The following is a 26,901-nucleotide window of genomic DNA, read 5'->3' on the forward strand; positions in this document are numbered from 1 at the left end:
GGTGGAGAGGGATGGTAGGGTATAGGTCAGGATCATTGCCTGTGGGCAAGTTAATGTTGTAGTCGTCCCATGGTTCTGCAGGTTTTGGCTGACCATAGTCATCCCCATTATCATCCCCATCATTGTGGTTGTCAGGTGTATGTGGTGAATGTTGAGGTGAAGTAGGCACAGGTATAGACTGGAAAAGGAGGAGAGGACATAGGAAGAGGAGGAGGGGAAGAGTTAGTTCCGACAGTTCTCTTCTTCAAAGGAATGTGATATTCCTTTCAGCATCAGTCCTTCTCTTTAGAGTCACTGTGGTGGTGATATGCCCAGTTTTTGGATGAATTTACAACACTTTCTGTTTCGGGTCCGGTTTATCGAGCAGATCGTCGAAACAGTATTTTTGGTGACTTCGGTGCCTGCGGTTGTTTTGGCGCCGATGATTTTGGTGCAGATGGTTATGGGGCTGGTGTTTTTGGATCTGAAGTGTGTTTCGGTGCCGATGGGTGAGAGTCGGAGCCAGACTTAGATTCCGATCCCAAAGATTTCAGCTCTGTTCTGGTTTTGGATTGGGGCTTTTCGGAGCCAAAAGGCTTTTTGGTAGGCTTCAGTGTCCAGCCCGAAGGAAGGGTGATCTCGGGGCCTAAAGGCGCAGGTTAGTCCTGAGCCTTTTTTTTGGGTTGAGGTGGATGTCGGGGCAAGGGAGTTTCTTTACTCACAGTACGTTGTCCCTGTGGGATGTCATCATCCTGGTCGGAGCAGTACTCTGAAACGGATATCAGTTGTTGCTCTTCTTTGGCCCAATCGCGTCTTCGGCTACTTCATCTGAATGAGGTCTGAAGAGGTCCGGAATGGAGGCTGTGCGTTGACTTTGCATGTTGCGACGTCGAGCCCAACGATCGCGGAAAGTCTTCTTGGAGCGTAACGCTTTGCACACGTCGCAGTCCTTTTCTCTGTGCTCAGGGGACAAGCACAGGTATCGCACTCCCGTGTGAGTCGGTGCGCTGGTATTTTGCGTGGCACCGAGGGCAGAATTTAAAGGGAGTGCGTTCCATCGACCGCTATTCAAACCGACTCTGATAAGCCTGACGGCCCACCACTAACTTTCCGAATCGAAAGTTTTAACCCGAAAATCCCACACGTGAAGAATAGTATACGCGATCGGAAACAATACCGTCGTGGTTGAGTGTCTTGCGCACAGAAGGAAACCGAAGGAACTGTGTCGAACCGGAGCGCAGCGAGTAACATCCGAAACCCTATGGCGGAAAAAAACAATCTAACAATGGAGTCGATGCCCATGTGCACTATCACCGAAAGGAGGAGTCACCTACCTTGTGACTGGAAAGACTTCTTCGAAGAAAAACAAAGCGTAAACATCCGGACCCAACACTAGATGGCGATCTATGCATAGCATATGATCTACAGCTCATATGCCTCTAACATACCTTTGTTTCTCTGAGAAATCGCTATCATTAAGATGTGTGAGAGGAGGTTTTCAAAATATCAGATTATCCATGCTCCACTATTTGCAGCTCCCACTGGTCTGTAGGATCTGATTCATCGCTGGCAGAACACAGCCATTGGACCAACAGACATCTGATATCCCATTTATATTCTTACTTTAGCAATCAAAGGGGTTTAGCTTCTGGGGGTTGGTGAAGGATTAAGATAGTCACTGCCTGCAGCCTCTCCCAGATCCCACACATTTGAGGTCAGAAAAACTGCTGCAGAGCTTGAGGCTTCTGTTGTTATTGCTGCCTGAGAAACAGCCTCTAAATAGCCAATACTGCCTTTGAAACTTTAGCAGGAGAGTTGAGATCAGACACCCTAGAACTGGACCGACTCTGCTCAACCCCTTCAAGGGCAGCATAAACTTCCTGTTTGTTTTAAATATCTTGAGACCTAGTGCAAGCGTCCATAACCGTGGACCCACGGAGTAACTTGCAGTGTTTGGCTACACGACCCGTGGCGGTAGTTAGAGGTAAGAAGCACCTGGTGTTTGGACATATGAAAGTTGCAATGACGGTTATATATTAGACAAGCAGAGTTACTGAGGCTTAGTTATTCCGTTTTGCAGCGAGGATTTACCCGCATGAGAGAAGCGAGCAGACGCCAGGAGTGCATTGCAAAATAGACAATATACTGCGATTTTGAGAGGTATGTAAGGGCGCAACATTTGTCTTGTTTTTTTGACCTCGTTTTAAATATTAGTAAATTGTGACAATAAGCGGAGTCCACACAAAATATGCCCTGACAGCATGAACATCTATTTACAGGCGATTGAACCTCGTGTTTGGTTCACTTTAATCTTCACAACGAAGTGCACTGATGGCCTCAAGTACGACCACAATCCATTTCTGTTTGTTTCATGTGAGAGCATTGAACGTGAGGTGTAGTTATATACACATTTTTCTTTATTGGTTCTTGCACTTTCCCTGGCACCTTGATTTAATATTTGTTACGGGTGCATGTGTGTCTCTTGATAGTGGTACACGAAATGTATTTCGTTCTAGCCCGGGTAGGACACTAAGCCATCACGGTGTGGTGTCACCTCACATAGCGTAGCATCTCAACGATTTCTTCTACACCTTTTGATAACTATTTTTGATGAGATTCTGTCTTTCCCTGCATGAGTTGGACCCAGCATGCCCTGTGTGACTGAGAGGACAGTTGTTTAAGTTTTTGTACAAATGTATATTTTTGGATTAATTTAGGTTGGTTTCCTTACCCTCGTCCTGAGGAGGCCCAGAAGAAATTGGGGGCCGAAACGCGTCCGCGTCGACAGTTTTGATGGTAGGAGTCTGCTTGAATACAAGAATTATTTTAGATTTTTTTCAAGCACACGATAGATGTCTGTAGAGGTGTTGCAACCTTGTGTGCATAGAGGACTACCTCGCAGTGTGTTAACCAGATTAGGTGTGTGAACACGGATTATTATAGAAATAAGTGGGTACAGGCAACTAAGATTTGGTTTATGTATGTTTGTGATGTAAATGTCTATGTATATATGTATTTGTATGTTCTACAGTTAAAAACTAAAACAATTATCGATTCTTTCAAAGTATGTCTCCGTGGTATGTGTACCGTTTTAATGAGCTCTTCCTAAATTGAAATAGGACTTTGTACTACTGATAGGGTAATTTGATTTCCCCTATGACTAAGTAAATGAAGAGATATTGATTCCTCCATGCCATTCTTTCTGCATAATATGCAGTTTCCTTACCCAGGTATAGGAGGGTGATTTGGGTAAACCCCAGTGTTTATGTATCATACATTTTCGTCCCAGTCATTGCCCATCAAAAGGCATGTTGATTAACTAAGCCTAGACATCAGAAGAATTAGTACAACACATCCATGTATGATTTCTTAACGCTACAAAGGATTCTATGGACAGTTCAATCACATTCAGTGGACAGGCCAGGCTACATGATCTTCCTGGAATCCGCCACTCTGTCCTCCAGCAGCTCCTTAAGTAACTTTCAGAAAATTCTATTTGACAGCCAAAGGTGACAACTGTCACAGACCACATAAGTACTGTGCATGTAGGTGAGTCACATTTACGGAATGCTGAGCCAAACTGCCAAAGGCAAATATATTTGTGCCCAGGGAATCAATTTGGCTGCCTTTCCCCAAGCACCTCTGGGTGAATGCTCAGAAAAACATCATAAGAGGAGGGATCGTAACCTATACCCAAACACCAAAGAGATGACGGGTGAAGATCGGTGAGGAACACAATTTACCTTGTTCCGGTTTTCCAAAAAATTTAAGTATGAAGACTTGGGAGGAGACAAAGTCTAAAAAGACAACATAATTGCTGAAAATCCACAGAAATGGCCTAATATACACTGAAACTATTCAAAGACTGTGCACCACACGACTGTTGGAGGCACGGAAAAAGAAAAACATGGCGTTCAGCGCGACAAAGCTAGGGGTGCCAGAAGACTCTGTAGACAACAATGCATTGAACACCAGCGCCACTGATCACTGAAATTGGTTTTAAAGAGGGCGTTGGGGTCGGAAGCAACATTGAGGGTTCAAACACAAGGACGGAAGCAATACAGGGGCATGGGTAGGAGAAGCAACTGGCCATAACAACGTTGACCAAACAGGGAAGCACATTGGAGAGAGAGCAATGGGGAGCACATGGGGGCAAAGCACACAGCAACATTGAGTGCAAGGAGAGAGAAATACACAATGGAGACAGCTGAAAAAAAAAATGTACCATGCTTAACTTGAAAGAAACCAATTAGTTGAAAAGAAAGCAGCTGAAGCACATATGCCAGCCAATCAAATATGATGCTAAAGAGGCCATCCTCCACGGGAGGAACAAACTAGATTAACAAGCTGAAACACAAATAATAAGCAGGCAAATGAGAATGACAGGAAAGCCAATAAATGGTAAGCAATTGGGGGCGGCTCCAAGCACTATATGCTTAGTAAGCACACAATGTGTTTCACTACAGACAGTGCATTCATGGTTTAGTAGGAGAGACTTAAAAAGCAAGGAAAACCTGGATGCATTGACAGGTGTATGGTATTACTACTTTATTTTAAAAATAAACTAACATGTGGTATCAGAAGAAAGCCAACAAAAACGTGCTAACTAAAACTGCAGTGCAGAATGTGTCTAACTACCAGGACCCTGGAACAAATTAATTTTACTGAAGTTTCTATAAATGAGTGATAGGAACTGTGTACTAAATTTGCGTTTTCTGCACTGTCACTCCCTATTTCGCACCTTTTGCAGGACTATTTTTTTTTAAGCTGATGTTAGAACTCCGCTCACTTTACCTTGCTAACCAGTGGTAAACGGCCTGTGCTCACCTTTAAACATGTTTGAATTGGAATACTTCTAATTGGCATATTTAACTTACCTATAAGGTCCTAATGTTTGGTGCAAGGAGTACCCAGGGTCTGGAAGTTAAACACGATGAGCTGACTGCAGCACCTATTGTGCCATCAACTACAAAGATACTCCAAACCCAGGCCTACGCTGTAGCAGTCTAAAAACTGCAAACCTCCCTTCTAAATATGAATAAGTCATGCCTAAGTTGGCCTTTTAGTCCACAAGACGGGGGTTCATGGCATTTAAAGTAGCACTTATGGACATTTAATGGTAACATGTACTTACAGTGACTAGCATCCAGAACTGTGGCAGGCCTAGCTAATTGTTTTTCAATACAAAAAAGTGAACGCAATACAATGGAGTATGAACCCATTGACGGAAATAATTTGGCCCTGGTGGTGTGGACGAAAGATGTGAGCATATGAAGACCATCAGCATACCAGTAGTAACGGTTTCCTTCAATTGTAACTCCAAGCGCTGCATCTGTGCAACTTGATGTAAAGCTGATACAGGGTTAATTTCTCCACGTCTGTACTTCATTATCAATTCTTTCGGTATTTTTTTGGGAGGAAGAGATGCAGCTGAAGGAGGCACTACAACTTGAGATAAAAAGGGTTCTGGACAAAATCCTAAAAAATAAAATGATAAAATGAAAACCAAAGCTGCAGTAAATTGATGATTCATTTGATTACACAACATTTTAGTGAGTGCAAAACCTCAAACAGTGCAAATGATCGGATTTGCTATATGGCATCAAATTTTTTTTTTTACTTGCTTTTTCAACGAGATTAGCTATCACAAAGTTACAATAATATCAATTACACCTACATCCTTCAATATTATATCCTCACAACCATTTCTTCTTATTCCACAAGGAAGAACCCACCTCTCAGGAATCAGCAAGGCGCTGAGGTTTTAGGAGGAGTACGATAAAACCGCGGAGGCGCGTCCCATTAATACTGTGGTGTACCCGTCAATGGCAGAAGGGGCACTGTGAATAGCCAATCGGCCTTGGTCAGGGAGGGGCTTTTGACTCACGACAGGCAGCATTTAAACTTCAGGACACTGGGAAGCTGTCTGGCAACTTCACGTTGTACAGCGTCTTCACTGTTGCTAATTCATCCACTGGTGCCGTGCCTCACCTTCATTATTTTCTCCCTGTAGGGTTCCTCTGTTCCTTAACCTCCTTGCCTGTATACAGACATTGATCTCTTTATTTGAAGACCTGCTGTGTCTTTTCCCTTTGTTTACACTGACCTTGCTCTTCAGATTCTATTTTGGCTCTGGCGTTTTCTGTGGATTTACCTTTACAACTAGGACACAATCGCCCGTTTGCTGCCCCTTGCTCTCTGGACTCTGTTGTGACTTTGTCTGGCTGTTTCTGCCATTCACTTTCCCTGCTCAGATGTATTGATTATTTGTCCGAGTTTGGGGTGCACCAACTTTACTTCCTCCTGGCTTAGGTTCCATCTGACGCACCCTTCACGCTTCGGCGAGCACACATGGTTATTATAGGTTTGTTTGGACCATCATGTATTTTTGATTAACACTAAAGAGCTACGTGCATTTTCTCTTGTTAACTAGAGGGTCGCTCTAGCTCCTGATAGTCCCTTAATACCTGGGCTGTGACCAGAGACTTATCAGCGAGTCTCATATTGAATTAGTGTTGGTCGTGCTGCTCGTCTCTCTCTCTGGCATCCATTCCCCTACCTCTCTGGTGTGACTGCTCTCTGGGGTGAGGGCGGATTGTGATCAGAAATCTTTTGACAACACTTGCAAAACCCGACAGCGCATTATCTAGTGAGACAGCTGCCATGTAGGCAAGGCCACCCCTAAAGAGGCTGCTTACTTTTCCCTTCGCTGCTACCGTTGCCGCCATGCAGAAATATTTTCTCTGCCTTGTTAGAGTAGGAAAGCGAGGGGTCTTTTCCCAAGGCTCAGAAACTGGTTTTATGTCATAATTGTGGCAGAAAAAGTGCTGAGGCTAGCTCTTCATGTGGTCAGTGGCAACATATCAGTCATGACTGCCCCCGAACCTCCCCCATACACGTTTTGTTTCCCCCCACTGCTCATCCAGTTTATTGAATGCAAGGCTTTGCTGTAAGCACAAGAAACCCAAGGTGTCTGTTCATGAAAAGGCAGCATTGCCAGTAAACGCTACAAGAAGGTGGGCAATTTAAGAGTACAGAAAGCATGAATGTAATAGGCTCTCCTACATGGCATTAGAAAACATGAATGAATATACACAGATGCAGAAATCTGTTCAGCTGTACAGGCAAGGAACACCAACTGATTTCACTGCCATCTTTGTAATCAAAGTTATCTCTGGCAAGGGTCAGGAACTACAGCTGTGAAGATGCACAGGACACTGACGGGTCTTGTTGGTGCATTTTTTAAGATACCAGAGGGAAAAGGTAACTAGAACAGGAGTGCAGACAGAAATAACAATACAATACAGGAGGCGAACAAATCGGGGATAGCAAGATACATCCAGAACAAAAAAAATAAATAAATAAATAAATAAAAAAAACACAGGAGTCATCCCCGTCTGGGATATCAGGAGCACATAAATTATCTACTGGCGGTCGCCAGTAGATAGTTATAGTTAGGACCGAGTTCCCATAGGAAATCTGAAAATTCTATTTTGAATAACTTTGGCGCCGGTTGACTTCTGTTCGTGAAATTTTCAAAACTAATGGGGCGCTCCGCTCAGCTCCTACCCTGAAAGTCTCGGGATGATTCGTCAAGCGGGGGCTGAGAAAAAAGGGGGGTCCCAAAATGCGTTTTCCCCATGCATTTTCCCATAGGACCTGTAGTCGAAGGTACAGCCCGAACGGCTGAACAGAATTACTTGAAATTTGGCAAAGAGGTAGTCCTCAGGTCAGGGATGTGCCTTTTGCATATATGGTGTAAATCCGTTCAGTAGTTCCTGAGAAAATCAAAAGTAAAATCATATACATATCTGGGCGGAGCCTAACCACACATCTCATTGTGAGATCTGATTGGCTGTCAGCACTTCATCCAAGAAGTGTTGGCAGCCATCTTGGGACCAATATACATGATAGCACCTCATTAAAAAGCATTGCAGTTAATAGAAGGTTTTAAGACTTTACTTACATTATAAATCATTTGTTGATGGTACCATACTCATTTTAGGAATTGTTGTATGTTCTAAGGTGATTTTACCATGTGAAAAAGCCTTCTGCTGGGATATCATGAATCATGTTTGAGAGAAAACTATTTTCACATGCTTTTCCCACAGAGGTTTGGAAGGTGATCTATAAGCTAAACTGAGAGCATATTTTCTGTAAATTCACATTATCTTTCTCAGTCATGTGAGAATGAAGTCTGACATTCTCAGTAAAACATCTACATCCAACAAGGGCAGAGACTGTCAGTTGATTCGTTTGTGTTCTACTGCAGCTTCCCAGAGTGTTCCAAAGAACAGCTAGAGCGCTAACAGTCTTACTTATGACAAAGGTATGGCACACCTGAAGCCCTCTTGATTGGAATAAAGTGGTAACATTTAAAACATTTAATTTAAAAAGGAACAAAATGAGAGGGTTCATTTTGCCATAGAATGTATGATTAGTACTGCAGAAAGAAAAATTAGGGCACATTTTGAGTGACTTCTCAAATCCTCTTCTATTTCATTAAAGAATTCTGACATGCAGACAGAAACATGCACTTTCAATACCAGCAGCAGACTTCCCTGGTGAGCAGTAGCTTTACTACAGTGATCTAATGAGCAACTAGAGTGCTAACATTCTAAATTTATGGCAAATGTGTGACATCTGAATGCCTTCATTGAATCAAAGTAAAAAACTGACAGTATGCCTACTGAGGAGACTGCAGTAAATGAGGAAATTAGGAAACTTCATAACAAGTCTCCCAAGATGGCCACCAGAGACAAAAGAGCCCAAATATAGCACAAATATCACCGAGATGTAGCCCAAGTATAGCCCAATGACAGAAATCCCAGAGTGTTTTAAAGAACAACTAGAGCGCTAACAGTCTTACTTATGACAAAGGTATGGCACACCTGAAGCCATCTTGATTGGAATAAAGTGGTAACATTTAAAACATTTAATTTGCAAAGGAACAAAATGAGGGGGTTCATTTTGCCATAGAAATTATGATTAGTGCTGCAGAAAGAAAACTTAGGGCACATTTTGACTTCTCAAATCCTCTTCTATTTCATTAAAAAGTTCTGACATGCAGACTGAAACATGCACTTTCAATACCAGCAGCAGACTTCCCTGGTGAGCAGTAGCTTTGCTACAGTGATCTAATGAGCAACTAGAGTGTTACCATTCAGAATTTATGGCAAATGTGTCACATCTGAATGCCTTCTTGATGGAACCAAAGTAAACAAGCATTGAAAATGCAATAGGTCTCACCCTTGTTTAAGTTAAAGCAATTCTGTTTGCAATTAGGTGGCTTTTTAGCTTTGCTTTTATTAGTGTTTTTCAAAATTTCATGTACATAACATGCATATATGTATATGTATGCATGCATTTATATAGATATGCAGATTATATATATATATGTATGTATATATATATATATATATATATATATATATATATATATATATAAATGCATATGCATATATGTGCATATGTGTGCATGTAGAGAGGTAGAGAGAGGTAGAGGTGTAGAGGTACAGACGTAGAGGTAGAGAGGTAGAGGTAGAGAGGTAGAGAGTAGTAGAGAGAGAGGTAGAGAAAGGAAGAGAGGTAGAGAGTATAGGATGAGTAATAGAGAGTAATAGAGAGTAGTAGAGAGTAGTAGCAGAGAGGGAGTAGTAGAGAGTGAGTAGGAGAGAGTAGTAGAGAGTGAGAAGTAGAGAGTAGTAGAGAGGGAGTAGTAGAGAGTAGTAGAGAGTGAGTAGTAGAGTGAGTAGTAGAGTAGTAGGGAGAGTAGTAGAGAAGGAGTAATAGAGAGTGAGTAATAGAGAGTGAGTAGTAGAGAGTTGAGGAAATATGAATTTTGTGATCAGTTATGTCCCCTATCGTAGACCCCAACGGCTCCATGTGAACGGCTCCATGTGCATGCTATAAGTACATGTATGTTCCCTCCTGCTCCAGTTTTGAAGACGCAAATATATGTGCGTCCACCGTCAACATGTCCTCTTTCAGAACCGCCATGAATGGGTCAGATATTCCATTCCTAAGTATGAAAGGCCACCGACTTTATATGGTTCACTTTCCACATTTCACAGATTCAGGCGAGTAGGCCCGAATCCTGTCATCAAGCCTTTTCCTGCCTTCTGCCTCTGAAAGCTCCAGTCTGAGCCTGCATCTGTGACCATGAACTTTGTCTTACTCCTTGCGCGGCTAACGGTGCCTGATCCAGCCTATCGTCTGCCAAAAACTGTATTTCACCTTCGAGATTATCTCCTTCGTTCCTCATCCGATGCATTCCTGTCTAGTAGTTTAGGTAAACATTCCTCCAGCTACCGTGCAAAGGGGCCAGGCCTCGCTGTCCTCATGAAAGTAATTCATAGCCCCGTTACCATGGAATATTCCTACCCCCTCGCATCTAGTGTAGACACTTAGACGCTTGTACACGCACTAACAGTCAGTATAGTCAGTATAGAATAAGATTCTATCCTAAGAGACCTCTCCTTTTGGATAACACAGTTCTTTAAACATAGGATATTAGATATGATTTGGGATTAGGTTGACATAACCCCAGACTTCTGTCTCCACATGTAGAGCTAAATGTCAAGTCCCCTTCACTCTCTAGTTGCACGTCAATCACACGTCATGCGGCTGCGCGCGCATCTTTGCCAGACATTTCTGCTGACATTGCAGGATTCTTTTATGGATCCACCCACTTGTGACATCATGTATAAATGACGTTTTCTAGTTACGCCTGTTCTAGTTACGCATGCATATTTTATTTTGCCTTATCAGTTGTTACGCCTACTGCATCTGTTTCACTGTAATGCCTTTTCTATAAAAATGATTACCTGTCAATAATATATGCTCCTTCCTTCCTGAACTTTCGTGGTGATGGAATAGAAGGCCCACAATTCGAATTGTCTTCCTTTGTATTGGAATAAAGCCCTTTTAAAACCTCTAATACCACGGATTCTGCCTCTTATATTTACTGAGTTATTCTTAAAAGACTTTACCGCATAAAAAATAGTACCGGTAACGAAATATTTACCACAGAGAGAGTAGTACAGAGAGAGTAGTACAGAGAGAGTAGTACAGAGAGAGTAGTACAGAGAGAGTAGTACAGAGAGAGTAGTACAGAGAGAGTAGTACAGAGAGAGTAGTACAGAGAGAGCAGTAGAGAGTGAGTAGTAGAGAGTGAGTAGTAGAGAGTGAGTAGTAGAGTGAGTAGTAGAGTGAGTAGTAGAGTGAGTAGTAGAGTGAGTAGTAGAGTGAGTAGTAGAGTGAGTAGTAGAGTGAGTAGTAGAGTGAGTAGTAGAGTGAGTAGTAGAGTGAGTAGTAGAGTGAGTAGTAGAGTGAGTAGTAGAGAGCAAGTAGTAGAGAGCAAGTAGTAGAGAGCAAGTAGTAGAGAGCAAGTAGTAGAGAGCAAGTAGTAGAGAGCAAGTAGTAGAGAGCAAGTAGTAGAGAGCAAGTAGTAGAGAGCAAGTAGTAGAGAGCAAGTAGTAGAGAGCAAGTAGTAGAGAGCAAGTAGTAGAGAGTGAGCAGTAGAGAGTGAGCAGTAGAGAGTGAGCAGTAGAGAGTGAGCAGTAGAGAGTGAGCAGTAGAGTAGTAGAGAGTAGTAGAGTAGTTGAGAGTGAGTAGTTGAGAGTGAGTAGTTGAGAGTGAGTAGTAGAGAGAGTAGTAGAGTGTGAGTGGTAGAGAGTATGAGTAGTGGAGAGTATGAATTTGAATTTAAAAACTTTTATTCAGCGCTCTTTTACCAGGCGGTTTCATGGCGCTATGTGTGATGCAGTGGACGGCAGCAGCTGGAAGGGCTAGGCAGTGTAAGCTCGCACAAATAGGAAGGTTTTGAGATCCTTCCGGAACTGTAGATAAGAAGGCGATGTGCGGAGGGCAGCAGGAAGGGAATTCCAGAAGACTGGAGCAAGAACAGCGAACTTCGCTCCACCAGACTTCTGTTTTTTAAAACGGGGGATAGCTAAAAGAGCCATATGAGTGGAGCGAAGTTCTCTGCCCGGAAGGTAGGGCTTAATAGCTGAGCATATGAACTCGGGGGCAGTACCCGACCTAGCCTGGAAAGTGAGGCAGCCAAGTTTGAAAAGGGCGCGCTCTCTCACCGGAAGCCAATGTAGTGCTTTGAGCAGTGGAGTGGCCCGATGGTATTTAGGTAGGCCATGAATCAGGCGGGCAGCCTGGTTCTGTACCAACTGCAGGCGGTGGATCGCATAGGCAGGAGCCCCATTATAGATTATGTTGCCATAATCGATGCGCGATAATACCATGGCCAGCACGATAATTTTTAAAGCAGAGGGAGAAAAGAAGCGGGAGACTTTCCTAATTATTCTAAGGGAAAAAAACAGGAAGAGACCACTGAACCAACCTGAGAATGAACAGAGAGTTGTGAGTTCAGAAAGATCCCAAGAGTTTTAACTTTGGGTACGGGGAGTGGAGGGACACCAAGTGACGGGGGCCAGAAGGAGGGGGACCACGGACTGCAACCACCTCCGGTCAAGACCAACTCGGTCTTGTCCGGGTTGAGTTTGAGGTGGTTGCAGTTCATCCAATCCTGAATGAACATCATGACTGTCTGGACATTTTGGGAGGATGAAGATGAGTGGGAGAGGTTGAAGATTAGCTGGAGGTCATCGGCGTAATTAAACACCGTGACCTCCAGCTGTTGTAACATAAAAATAAGGGGGTAAATGTATAAATTAAATAGGAGAGGGGAGAGTGATGAGCCCTGAGGGACCCCGCACTCCACCTTACGGGAGGCCGCGGTGAAGCCAGCCAGATGGACCGCTTGAGCTCTCCCGGCTAGGAAGGACTCAAGCCATGAGAAGGCCAAGCCCTCTATGCCCGCCGCCCTGACACGGCTGAGGAGGATGGAGTGGTCCACCGTGTCAAAAGCGGCGGACAGGTCCAGGAGGATCAGGGCTTGCGGAAGGTTGATGTCAATACCTTCACGCAGCTCGTCCATTACTGAGATCACCACCTTCTCCGTAGAGTGCAGGGGGCGAAAGCCAGCTTGACAAGGGGAGAGGCAATGGTTAGCCTCTACATAGGTACTCAGGGTGGTCGTGACATGGGTTTCAAGAACTTTTGCTAGGTAGGGCAGAAGGGAGATCGGGCGGTAGTTGGAGGGGGAGGATGAGTCGGGGTCAGGTTTTTTTATGATAGGAATGACAACCGCCGATTTGTGTGGACTGGGGACAATGCCATTTCTAAGCGAGTCATTAAGAAGAGTCAGGGGTGGGGTGGGGCAAGCTAGATAGATTTCCCTGAGGATATGGGCTGGGGCAAAATCCAGGTGGGAACCCGATTTAACCCGATGAAGCAGCGGGGGGAAGTGTGTCATTGGTTAACAGCGGAATAGTGTTCAATTTAAGGGCCGTAGGGGGTGGGGAGGGATTGACAAATGTGGGGGAGGGCGGGGGGATGTTGAGTTTAATTTTGGCAACTTTGTCAATGAAGAACTCGTTGAGCGAGTTGCAGAGGGACTGGGAAGGGGGGATAGTGGCCGTAGCTCTACTGGATGATGCCAGTTCATGGACAGTAGAGAAGATTTCCTTCGAGCAGGACTCTGCTGCCATTATCCTGCTCGTATAGAACTCTGTTTTGGCCTCAAGAATGCCCTTTTTATAAATTTGTAAAACAGACAAATAAATTGTCTTTTGCGCGGGGCTATAGGTTCTTCTCCAAGCTCGCTCGGCTCTCCTTGCGGCTAATTTCTTTTCTTTTAGATCTGGGGTAAACCACCGATTGGCTGCATGGGCCCGCTTGACTGTGAGCCGCCTCAGGGGGGCGAATTCACTCGCCACGGTCAGCCAGTTGTTAATAGCGGCCAGCTGGGAAGTAGCTGCAAGGCCTGAAAGATCAGGACTAGTTTTGGCCAAGGTCGAGCAGAGAGAAGGCATGTCAGTTTTGCCCCATTTCCTGACCCAGGTGTTCTTGGGGAGCTGGGGTTTGGCCATCGGGGCCAAAGCAAGGGAAAAGGTGATAATGGAATGATCTGACCAGGAACACGGGGATATTGTAGGGGATGTGGACGGGACATTCAATGCCCAGATTTGATTGAGCGTGTGGCCGTGTATGTGAGTGGAACTGTGGATGGGCGATGAGAAATTCAAACTGATCATGAGGTCGGTGAACTCTTTAGATTGAGGACTCTCAGCAGGGTCATTAGGCCAAAAATTAAGGTCCCCTAGGACTAGTACTGATGAATTGTTGATCACCAGAGTAGCCAAGAGGGCCTGAATGCTTGAGAGAAAAGAGGGAGTTGGTTGGGGAGGGCGGTAAATTAGAACAAAAGTGAGGGGTACCTGATGGAAGGTCGAACGGGCTACAAGGTAGTCTACGTCAGGAATAGAAGGGGAGGGGAGAATCTGAAAACTGAAATCAGTCCGAGCTATTAAGGCCACTCCACCGCCCCGCTTGCCCTCTAAGCGGTCCGCTCGAATGGCGGAATATGAAGGGGGCAATGCGGCTAACACATTGGGCAGGGAGTCAGCCTTGAACTAGGTCTCTGTTAGGAATAATAGATCTGGTTCATGGGTATCGATGTAGTCGAATAGCTCGAACTGATGGTTGACCGCAGACCTAGTGTTTATGAGTGTGGCCGAAGTGTTAAATACCGGAACCAGAGGGACAGATGGTGGTGGGGGAGTGAAGAGAGGCGTAGTAGGTAGCGAAGCTAGATGTGATGCGATACCGGGGGGGGGGGGGTAAGGAGGGGGGGGGTGAACAAACCAAGCGAGTAGTTACTGAGGGGTCGATGGCACCTGGGGGCCAATATGAGCAAAGTTGAGATGGCGAATACATAGTTGGACAGGCAGCATTTCGTGCCCCTAGCCCCGGCCAGCCGCGGACGGGCGCAGACGGGCTTAACTCAGGCGCAACTCCGGCGCGCCTTCGTCGCGCCCGCTGCGCTCGTCCGCTGCGCTGACACATACTGCCCGTTTAAATAGGGGCGGAGCGGTGGGGGAGTGGCAGGGCTGGGATAGGAAGTCAGCCCAACCGAAGATGGCGCCCGCTGCCGCTGGGAACCCGCAAACACGACCAGCCCCAGCCGGCAGCCCACCCCTGGAAACAGAAATCAAGTCAGAACCTGCACAAACTTTAAAAAGGTTAGTGACAGTTCAAAAATACAGTGCGCAACGTAGTAGCGCCTCCGCTCGTATTCAGCGGGGCGAGATGCAGGGAAGTGGTGGCAAAGCTCTCCTAGCGTTCACCGGTCAGCCCACTGCCACCGGGCCACTGGCAAACACAGAGTAGTAGAGAGTGAGTAGTAGAGGGAGTAGTAGAGTGAGTAGTTGAGAGTGAGTAGTAGAGAGTAGTAGAGAGTAGTAGAGAGTAGTAGAGAGTGAGTGGTAGAGAGCGAGTAGTAGAGAGCGAGTAGTAGAGAGCGAGTAGTAGAGAGCGAGTAGTAGAGAGTCCGTAGTAGAGAGTCCGTAGTAGAGAGTCCGTAGTAGAGAGTCCGTAGTAGAGAGTCCGTAGTAGAGAGTCCGTAGTAGAGAGTCCGTAGTAGAGAGTCCGTAGTAGAGAGTCCGTAGTAGAGAGTCCGTAGTAGAGAGTCCGTAGTAGAGAGTCCGTAGTAGAGAGTCCGTAGTAGAGTAGTAGAGAGTGAGTGGTAGAGAGTAGTAGAGAGTAGTAGAGAGTGAGTAGTAGAGAGTAGTAGAGTACTAGAGAGTAGTAGAAAGTAAGTAGTAGAGAGTGAGTAGTAGAAAGTAGTAGCGAGTGAGTAGTAGAGAGTGAGTAGTTTAATTTAAAAGGAACACAATGAGGAGGTTCATTTTGCCATATAAATTATGATTAGTGAGTTAAAAAGAAAAATTAGGGCACATTTTGAGTGACTTCTCAAATCCTCTTCTATTTCATTAAAAAATTCTGCCATGCAGACTGAAACATGCACTTTCAATACCAGCAGCAGACTTCCCTGGTGAGCAGTAGCTTTACTACAGTGATCTAATGATCAACTAGAGTGCTACCATTCAGAATTTATGGAAAATGTGTGACACATCTGAATGCCTTCTTGATGGAATCAAAGTAAACCAGCATTGAAAATGCAATGGGTCTTGCCCTCGTTTAAGTTAAAGCAATTCTGTTTGTAATTAGGTGGCTTTTTAGCTTTGCTTTTATTAGTGTTTTTCATGAGATATATATATATATATATATATATATATATATAAATATAAAACTCCTCACACTTCTTCTCCAGGAAGTATACACGGACACCAGGGAGATTTGCAGTTTTCAAAATCGGTTTAATGGACTGCACAAACAACGCGTCTCAGCTTTCGCCTTGTTCACGTTACATCAATGTTTTTTTTGTGTAAAGTTAAATACAATTCATGAACACAAAATAAACAGACTCTTCGCAACAAAGAATGTGTAATGTAAAGAATTGGTAAAAGTGGCGGCCATCTTAGCCTAGTGCAAAAATTCACTCAAAGGGTATAAATTACCCAGTAGCATATCTAAGAATACACTACATACATAGTGATCGATACAGAATTACATCAATTGTCAAAATAACTATATCCAATACAATATTAGATTAGGGGTGCAGCCTAAATCGCGCTGTCATATTGTCATTCCTCAATACAGCATAACAAAGTGATGTATAGACATTAAGCCCCAGTGGGCAAACCTCCATTGATGTTTCTGCTAATGTTATTAGTATACACCCCAATCAAATTGATAACCTAGTCAAGGATATGCCACAGTATCGCCCCAGTGGGCATAATGAAAAAATAAATTGATGTTTGAAATATAAATCGAAGTTCTGCAGTGCCACAGCATGATTCAATACCACTCTCTGAAAAAACGAAATAAAATAAGATTTAGTATATTACAAACAGAACCACAGTAAACACATAATGGCAATTCCACATTCTACTTATGCAAGTGTACAGATAATTCTTCACTAGAATTCAGCCCTTTAGGGAACATTGTATCGAAGTCCACGATGTATCTTGACTCCAATTGTCTGAGATGGAGCAATCTATTACCCCCACGTACAGTTTCAATGACAGCATCAATCACCACCATTTTCAACAATCCTTCATTCTGTGCATGTTGTTCAAAGAAGTGTCGGGCAACAGGATATTTTTTGTTATTATGGCGTAAAGCCCTTATATGTTCTAACACTTTTTTGCGCGATGGATTGTGCAGCCAATGTATGCCTTATTGCATGGACAGGTTAACGCATAAACACAGTACATGGCATTACAAGTTAAAGCTTTCTTGATGATAAACTTGCTATTCATACTGGAAAATTGTACCTCCATGCAATCCACACTGTTTCTACAAGCCTTGCAGTTTTTACAACAGCGGAATCCTGGTCGACCAGCAATCTTTAGAGGTGTTAAGCTAGTTATTACATTGGGACTCAGCTCATCTCTCAAAGAGTTACTTCTCTTGAATGTAACTTGTGGGTGGCTAGTCAAGTATTTTTTGAGATTGTTGTCAGTTAATAAGACATGCCAATGTTTGGCTAGAACACGGCGCACATCATGCGCTTGTCCGGAGTATGTAGTGATAAAACGTAGACTCTGTTTCCGGTGTTCGTGGCACAGGATGCAGTAAATCATTACGTGCAACATCATCTACTTTAATACACGCTTCTTTGATCGTACGTGGATTGTAACCCCTATCTTTGAAGCGTTGTATCATATTGTTTTTTTCACTTTCATAACTGCTCTCCGTACTGCAGTTGCGCTTAGCACGCAGTAATTCCCCATATGGAATGCTGTATACTAGCTTGCGAGGGTGGGAGCTGGAAGCACTCAAAATACTATTCCCAGCGGTCTTTTTTCGGTACAGATGTGTGTGCATAGATTGGTCTTTGATCTCCACAGTAACGTCGAGGAATTCAACAGAAGTCCTACTGACGTGTTCCATGAACACCAAATTGTATGGATTGTCATTCAATGTGTTCACAAATGCTGTAGCAGAGTTTAAATCACCATTCCAAATTAAAAAGATGTCGTCAATATACCGGAGCCACAGGACACAGTTGGAGAAATCATCCAGCTATGTGGCCACCTGCTCCTCCCACCAGCCCATGACAAGATTGGCATAGCTGGGGGCAAAGCAGGTGCCCATCGCTGTGCCCTGTGACTGCCGAAAGACGACATCATCAAACAGAAAAGAATTGTCAGGCAGTATTCGATCATAGCCATGATCATTTCTGAGTGACGCAAGTAAGAAATGGAACGGGTCTTAAGGAAATGTTGTACAGCCTGCAGACCTAGCTGATGTTGTATGCTAGTATACAGGCTGCCAACATCCAGGGTAACCAAGGTGTAGTCAGGTTCCCGATGAATCCCATCAATGATCGTTAAAAAATGGGTAGTGTCGCGCAAATAAGCCGGTAAAGCAACAACATAGGGCCGTAGATAGTGATCGATGTAACGGGAAGTGTTTTCCAATAGAGACCCAATTGAAGACACTATGGGTCTACCAGGGGATTCATTGGGTCCTTGTGCGATTTGGGAAGTAAGTATAGCACAGGTATCCGAGGGTGAGGGCATCTAAGATAGTTGTATTCCTCCCACTCTAGTAACCCCTTCTCTCTCCATTCTACTAGAAGTTCCCCGTATTTCACATTAGATGCTGCAATGGTCCTTCTGTCTGACACTGCATAACATGTCTGGTCACTCAGTTGTCTCACACCCTCACGCAAGTAGGCTGATTTGTCCAAAATCACAACATTGCCACCTTTATCCGATTGACGGATAACGATGTCATTGTCAGTTTTTAAATTTTGCAATGCTTGAATTTGATGCCAGTTTAGATTTTTCTCACAAGCTGGAATCTTGCCATATCTCATTTTCTTAAGTTCATTTAAAACACCCCTCTCGAACACTTTGATGGCATCACACTCAATATTCGGCAAAAACACAGATTTGGGTTTAAAATGACTGCCTGGATTGACATTCATATCAATTGCAAATTCATCCGAATTCAAACAATGATCAACATCATAATTTTCCATATTAGATATTGCATATAAAACCTCAATATCATCAACATTGAGGTTACTCAGAGGCATGCTCATAGGTGTTATAACAGTTTTGTTGTGTTTAGTTTCAAACCATTTCTTCAATTTTAACTTGCGTGAAAAATAAAAAATCAATTAGTGTTTGAACATAGTTAAAATTGGAAGTAGGACAGAAGGACAAACCTAGATCTTCCAAAAAAATCGAATTTTTTAGCCCAGTTCCAAATGTTAAACCAGGGACGGACAGAGCAATACCAAGACCAAACTGGTCAGAGAGGCAGAGGGCGAGGCGGCAGAGGAAAAATCAGAGGAACAAACAGGCCAAACAGAGGAGGAAGAAAAGAAGCAGGAAGCCCAATGGGAATGATGACAAGGGGCAAAAAAGTAGGTTTGTCCTTCTGTCCTACTTCCAATTTTAACTATGTTCAAACATGAATTGATTTGTTTTTGATTGATGCTGTCATTGACACTGTACGTGGGGGTAATAGATTGCTCCATCTCAGACAATTGGAGTCTAGATACATCGTGGACTTCGATACAATGTTCCCTAAAGGGCTGAATTCTAGTGAAGAATTATCTGTACACTTACATAAGTGAATGTGGAATTGCCATTATGTGTTTACTGTGGTTCTGTTTGTAATATTCTAAATCATATTTTATTTCGTTTTTTCAGAGAGTGGTATTGAATCATGCTGTGGCACTGCAGAACTTCGATTTATATTTCAAACATCAATTTATTTTTTCATTATGCCCACTGGGGCGATACTGTGGCATATCCTTGACAAGGTTATCAATTTGATTGGGGTGTATACTAATAACATTAGCAGAAACATCAATGGAGGTTTGCCCACTGGGGCTTAATGTCTATACATCACTTTATGTTATGCTGTATTGAGGAATGACAATATGACAGCGCGATTTAGGTTGCACCCCTAATCTAATATTGTATTGGATATAGTTATTTTGACAATTGATGTAATTCTGTATCGATCACTATGTATGTAGTGTATTCTTAGATATGCTACTGGGTAATTTATACCCTTTGAGTGAATTTTTGCACTAGGCTAAGATGGCCGTTGCGAAGAGTCTGTTGTTTATTTTGTGTTCATGAATTGTATTGAACTTTACACAAAAAAAAACGTTGATGTAACGTGAACAAGGCGAAAGCTGAAACGCGTTGTTTGTGCAGTCCATTAAACCGATTTTGAAAACTGCAAATCTCCCTGGTGTCCGTGTATACTTCCTGGAGAAGAAGTGTGAGGAGTTTCATATTTGGGGTTGCCGATTACCCCCACACGGACCGCCCTAACAGACAGCCTTCGTCTTTATCGGGACTGGCTTTTTCATATATATATATACACACACACACACACACACACACACACACACACATATATATAAATGCATATGCATATATGTGCATATGTGTGCGTGTAGAGAGGTAGAGAGAGGTAGAGGTGTAGAGGTAGAGACGTAGAGGTAGAGAGGTAGAGAGGTAGAGAGTAGTAGAGAGAGGTAGAGAAAGGTAGAGAGGTAGAGAGTATAGGATGAGTAATAGAGAGTAGCAGAGAGTAGCAGAGAGTAGCAGAGAGTAGCAGAGAGTAGCAGAGAGTAGCAGAGAGTAGCAGAGAGTAGCAGAGAGTAGCAGAGAGTAGCAGAGAGTAGCAGAGAGTAGGAGAGAGTAGCAGAGAGTAGGAGAGAGTAGGAGAGAGTAGCAGAGAGAAGGAGAGGGAGTAGTAGAGAGAGTAGTAGAGGGAGTAGTAGAGGGAGTAGTAGAGGGAGTAGTAGAGGGAGTAGTAGAGAGTGAGTAGTGGAGATTGAGTAGTAGAGAGTGAGTAGTGGAGATTGAGTAGCAGAGAGAGTAGTAGAGAGAATGTGTAGTAGAGAATGAGTAGTAGAGTGAGTAGGGAGAGTGGTAGAGAGTGAGTAGGGAGAGTGGTAGAGAGTGAGTAGGGAGAGTGGTAGAGAGTGAGTAGGGAGAGTGGTAGAGAGTGAGTAGGGAGAGTGGTAGAGAGTGAGTAGGGAGAGTGGTAGAGAGTGAGTAGGGAGAGTGGTAGAGAGTGAGTAGGGAGAGTGGTAGAGAGTGAGTAGGGAGAGTGGTAGAGAGTGAGTAATAGAGAGTAGTAGAGAGTGAGTAGTATAGAGTAGTAGAGAGAGAGTAGTAGAGAGGGAGCAGTAGAGAGGGAGCAGTAGAGAGGGAGCAGTAGAGAGGGAGCAGTAGAGAGGGAGCAGTAGAGAGGGAGCAGTAGAGAGGGAGCAGTAGAGAGGGAGCAGTAGAGAGGGAGCAGTAGAGAGGGAGCAGTAGAGAGGGAGCAGTAGAGAGGGAGCAGTAGAGAGGGAGCAGTAGAGAGGGAGCAGTAGAGAGGGAGCAGTAGAGAGGGAGCAGTAGAGAGGGAGCAGTAGAGAGGGAGCAGTAGAGAGGGAGCAGTAGAGAGGGAGCAGTAGAGAGGGAGCAGTAGAGAGGGAGCAGTAGAGAGGGAGCAGTAGAGAGGGAGCAGTAGAGAGGGAGCAGTAGAGAGGGAGCAGTAGAGTGAGCAGTAGAGTGAGCAGTAGAGTGAGCAGTAGAGTGAGCAGTAGAGTGAGCAGCAGAGAGTGAGCAGCAGAGAGTGAGTAGCAGAGAGTGAGTAGCAGAGAGTGAGTAGCAGAGAGTGAGTAGCAGAGAGAGTAGTAGAGTGAGTAGTAGAGAGAGAGAGTAGCAGAGAGTGAGTGGTAGAGAGTAGTAGAGTGAGTCGTGTAGAGTAGTAGAGAGTGAGTAGTAGAGAGTAGTATAGAGTGAGTAGTAGAGAGTAGTAGAGAGGGAGTAGTAGAGAGTAGTAGAGAGGGAGTAGTAGAGTGAGTAGTAGAGAGGGAGTAGTAGAGGGAGTAGTAGGGAGTAGTAGCTAGAGAGTAGTAGAGAGTGAGTAGTAGAGAGTAGTAGAGAGTAGTAGAGAGTAGTAGAGAGTGAGTAGTAGCGAGTGAGTAGTAGCGAGTGAGTAGTAGCGAGTGAGTAGTAGCGAGTGAGTAGTAGCGAGTGAGTAGTAGAGAGTAGTAGAGTACTAGAGAGTAGTAGAAAGTGAGTAGTAGAGAGTGAGTAGTAGAAAGTAGTAGCGAGTGAGTAGTAGAGAGTGAGTAGTTTAATTTAAAAGGAACACAATGAGGAGGTTCATTTTGCCATAGAAATTATGATTAGTGAGGAAAAAAGAAAAATTAGGGCACATTTTGAGTGACTTCTCAAATCCTCTTCTATTTCATTAAAAAATTCTGCCATGCAGACTGAAACATGCACTTTCAATACCAGCAGCAGACTTCCCTGGTGAGCAGTAGCTTTACTACAGTGATCTAATGAGGAACTAGAGTGCTACCATTCACAATATATGGAAAATGTGTGACATCTGAATGCCTTCTTGATGGAATCAAAGTAAACAAGCATTGAAAATGCAATAGGTCTTGCCCTCGTTTAAGTTAAAGCAATTCTGTTTGTAATTAGGTGGCTTTTTAGCTTTGCTTGTATTAGAGTTTTTCAAACTTTCATATACATACCATGCATATGTATGCATATATGTATATGTTTGCATGAATTAATATATATATATATATATATATATATATATATATATATATATATATATATATATATATATATATATCACTGAAAAAACCATAGGTTTCAGACATGTTATAGTTAGCGGAAATTTTACTGATAAAAAACCAATGAAATTCCCCCGTTATAGTTAGTGCAGGCAACTATAACTCACGCGACCGCAATCCTCTGCTGATGCTAATACTGTATTTAGACACTTATTTGCCCATGTCTTCTTCCATAAATTTTTAGCTATACATATATTAGAAATATTTTTTTTTCATAAAGACACATATGTCATCAGCAGAAGATTGCGGTCGCGTGAGTTATAGTTGCCTGCACTAACTATAACGGGGGAATTTCATTGGTTTTTTTTCAGTAAAATTTCCGCTAACTATAACATGTCTGAAACCTATGGTTTTTTCAGTGAATTTGCAAGGTTTTTTAAATGCTAATTCCTAACTATAACGTGTGTGAAACCTATGGTTTTTTCAGTGAATTTGTACGGTTTTTTAAATGCTAAGTTACTTTACGCCATTCGTGGCGTGCACGCCCACTTAACGCAGTTCGTTCCGTGCGCGCACGGTGAGCACGCGGTGCGCTTCGCACTTTACGCAGTTAGTGCCGTACACGCAAGGTGGGCACGCAGTGCGCTATGCGCACCGCGTGCCCACGTTACGCACCGTGCGCACATGGAGGACATATTATGCGCTTCCTTGCGATAGGTAATCTGTTAAATTTAATTTGTAAGTGATGACAATAATATGCCATGCACAGAGTTTTTTTTTTTTTATTAAAATTTTTAGCGTAAGCGCACCGTACGCGTACGGTAAGCGTAATCGGCGAAATTTTCAAAAAATAAAAATTTACCGTTTTTGGCCTTTGAGGACTCAACTAACATGGCTATGTGCATGGGCGCTGTCTAAACAGCCCCTTTATATGTTTTTTGCCTTTATTTACAGCCCCCCCTCAGAGTGCGAGAGAGAAAATGGCGGCCGCCGCTTCCTGGTTTCGACCGATTCGAATGTTTACTTAGATGTAACAGCCAATCAGAATCGCGCTCGCGCACGCCACCGTACGCGTACGGTAAGCTTACGGTAAGCGTACCGTAAGCTGGCTCAGATATATATATTGATTTAAAGTCTATTTTCTCAGAATCTACTGAACAGATTTACACCAAACCTACAAAAGGCACTTCCTTGACCTGAGGACTACCTCTCTGCCAAATTTCTAGTAATTCTGTTCAGCCGTTCGGGCTGTAGCCCTGTCTAAAGGTCCTATGGAAAAATGCATGGGAAAAACGCGTTTTGGGACCCCCCTTTTATCTCAGCCCCCGCTTGACGAATCCCCCCGAGACTTTCAGGGTAGGAGCGGAGCGTAGCGCCCCACCTATTTTGAGAAATTCGCGAGGATTCGTCGACCGGCGCCAAAGTTATTCAAAATAGAATGTTGCGGATTTCCTATGGAAAAGGGGTCCTAACTATAACTACCTACTGGCGACCGCCAGTAGGTAATATATATATACACACACACACGCATACATATATATAAATGCATATGCATATATATATGTGCATGTGTGCATGTACAGAGAGGTAGAGGTGTATAGGTAGAGGTGTAGAGGTAGAGGTGTAGAGGTGTAGTAGAGAGAGGTAGAGAGGTAGAGTAGTAGAGAGTGAGTAGTAGAGAGTGAGTAGTAGAGTGAGTAGTAGAGAGTGAGTAGTAGAGAGTGAGTAGTGAAGAGTGAGTAGTGAAGAGTGAGTAGTGAAGAGTGAGTAGTGAAGAGTGAGTAGTGAAGAGTGAGTAGTGAAGAGTGAGTAGTGAAGAGTGAGTAGTGAAGAGTGAGTAGTGAAGAGTGAGTAGTGAAGAGTGAGTAGTGAAGAGTGAGTAGTGAAGAGTGAGTAGTGAAGAGTGAGTAGTGAAGAGTGAGTAGTGAAGAGTGAGTAGTGAAGAGTGAGTAGTGAAGAGTGAGTAGTGAAGAGTGAGTAGTGAAGAGTGAGTAGTGAAGAGTGAGTAGTGAAGAGTGAGTAGTGAAGAGTGAGTAGTGAAGAGTGAGTATTAGAAGAGTGAGTATTAGAAGATTGAGTATTAGAAGAGTGAGTATTAGAAGAGTGAGTAGCACAGAGTGAGTAGCACAGAGTGAGTAGTACAGAGTGAGTAGTACAGAGTGAGTAGTACAGAGTGAGTAGTACAGAGTGAGTAGTACAGAGTGAGTAGTACAGAGTAGTAGAGTGGGTAGTAGAGAGTAGTAGAGTGGGTAGTAGAGAGTAGTAGAGAGTGGGTAGTAGAGAGAGTAGTAGAGAGTGAGTAGTAGAGAGTGAGTAGTAGAGAGTGAGTAGTAGAGAGTGAGTAGTAGAGAGTAGTAGAGAGTGAGTAGTAGAGTAGTAGAAAGTAGTAGAGTGAGTAGTAGAGAGTGAGTAGTAGAGAGTAGTAGAGAGTGAGTAGTAGAGAGTAGTAGCGAGTGAGTAGTAGCGAGTAGTAGCGAGTGAGTAGTAGCGACTGAGTAGTAGCGAGTAGTAGCGAGTGAGTAGTAGCGAGTAGTAGCGACTGAGTAGTAGAGAGTGAGTAGTAGAGAGTGAGTAGTAGAGAGTGAGTAGTAGAGAGTGAGTAGTAGAGAGTGAGTAGTAGAGAGTGAGTAGTAGAGAGTGAGTAGTAGAGAGTAGTAGAGCATGAGTAGTAGAGTGAGTAGTAGAGTGAGTAGAAGAGAGAGAGTAGTAGAGTAGTAGAGAGTCAGTAGTAGAGTAGTAGAGAGTAGTCAGTCAGTGTCAGTCAGTCAGTGTCAGTCAGTCAGTGTCAGCTAGAGCAGCTCTGCTGACCTGGTTCTCTGGCTCTAAAGCAGCTCTGCTGACCTGGTTTCTCTGGCTCTACAGCAGGTCTGCTGACCTGGTTCTCTGGCTCTAGAGCAGCTCTGCTGACCTAGTTCTTATGCTACAGAGCAGCTCTGCTGATCTAGTTCTCTGGCTCTACAACAGCTCTGCAGACCTGGTTCTCTGGCTCTAAAGCAGCTCCGTTGACCCAGTTCTATGGCTCTGAGGCAGTTCTGCTGACATGGTTCACTGGCTCTATAGAAGCTCTGCTGACCTGGTTCTCTCCCTCTAAAGCAGCTCTACTGATCTGGTTTCTCTGGCTCTGCAGCAGCTCTGCTGACCTGGTTCTCTGGCTCTGCAGCAGCTCTGTTGACCTGGTTCTTAGGCTCTAGACCAGCTCTACTGACCTGGTTCTCTGGCTCTAAAGCAGCTCTGCTGATTTGGTTCTCTGGCTCTAGAGTAGCTCTGCTGACCTGGTTCTCTGGCTCTAAAGAAGCTCTGCTAACCTGGATCTCTGGCTCTAAAGCAGCTCTGCTGGCCTGGTTATCTGGCTCTACAGCAGCTCTGCTGGCCTGGTTCTCTGGCTCTACAGCAGCTCTGCTGGCCTGGTTTTCTGCACTCACGACGCACGCACCAGACTTCGCGAAAATATATTTAAAAATAATGTAAGTTTCTTATAAGTACAAATATATTTTGATGAATATCTTACATAATCTCTTGCCTTAACCCCTTCGCTGCGGCGGGAATTCCGCCGCAGCGCTGGGGGGTGTGGGGGGGCAGCGCGGTGGCGCTGTGCTCATGACGGAGCCATTCCGTCATGAGCCACGGTTGAGCTGTGCTCATGACGGAGCGGTTCCGTCATGACTCCGCCCAGTTGCATTGTCCCCCCGCACAGGCGGGGAAACAGCGCCGCGTGGGCGGAGCGGCCGCCAACGGTCGCGGCATGACGGAACTGCTCCGTCATGAGCACACGGCAACCGTGGCTCATGACGGAGCGGTTCCGTCATGAGCGGGGAAGGGGTTAATATGTACATTAAAGACACATACATATCATTTTGGAACATACTTTTTTTTTTGCGGGAGTCGAGCACCCAGCGCGCCCCAGCACGTATATGATGTCACGCGGGACCCGCAAGCGTGCAAACATCTCGTACCATAATGCGCATGTGTCGCTAATGCGCGGGAGCAGGAGTCGCAGACTGGTCGCATACCAATCGCGCATATCACGTGATATTAAATGTATATGATGTAACTGAAAAACACGCAGCCGTCGCACACCATACACGGATCCTTCATGACTTTTCTAAAATGGTGGCTAGAATGCGCGCACCCACCGTGATGTGTACACTTTGAGTGCGCGGCTGCGAAAAAATGTGTTTTTTTTTTTTTAAAGAAAATGATATAAATATATTAAAATACAAAATGCAAACAAGAAAATTAATCAATATTTCAGTTTTAATTAAAACATGTTTTTTTGCAATTTTCAGAAAAATATATAATGTTATTTAATTAATAAAATATTTATAAATAAACAGTTAAAAACTGTAGAAAATCAGTACAAAAAAATAGAACTACTATCA

At 43.9% G+C, this 26,901-nt stretch overlaps 1 protein-coding gene across 2 annotated transcripts in view; it reads right to left on the reverse strand.

Annotated features, from left to right (window-relative positions):
* ADAD1 (adenosine deaminase domain containing 1) overlaps positions 1 to 26,901 on the reverse strand; it is a 756,025-nt gene that overhangs the window by 580,181 nt on the left and 148,943 nt on the right. Inside the window, exon 3 of one of the 2 annotated variants that reach the window (XM_085641551.1) lies at positions 5,269 to 5,457. The exons of the other annotated variant lie outside the window; for it this stretch is intronic. Within the exon in view, the coding sequence (XP_085497677.1) occupies positions 5,269 to 5,457 (189 nt within the window). The remainder of the gene's footprint in view (positions 1 to 5,268; positions 5,458 to 26,901) is intronic. 2 annotated transcript variants of the gene reach the window in all.

The sequence above is a fragment of the Triturus cristatus genome, chromosome 2_2, assembly GCF_964204655.1.
Source record: "Triturus cristatus chromosome 2_2, aTriCri1.1, whole genome shotgun sequence".
In the NCBI taxonomy this organism is placed as follows: Eukaryota; Metazoa; Chordata; class Amphibia; order Caudata; family Salamandridae; genus Triturus; species Triturus cristatus.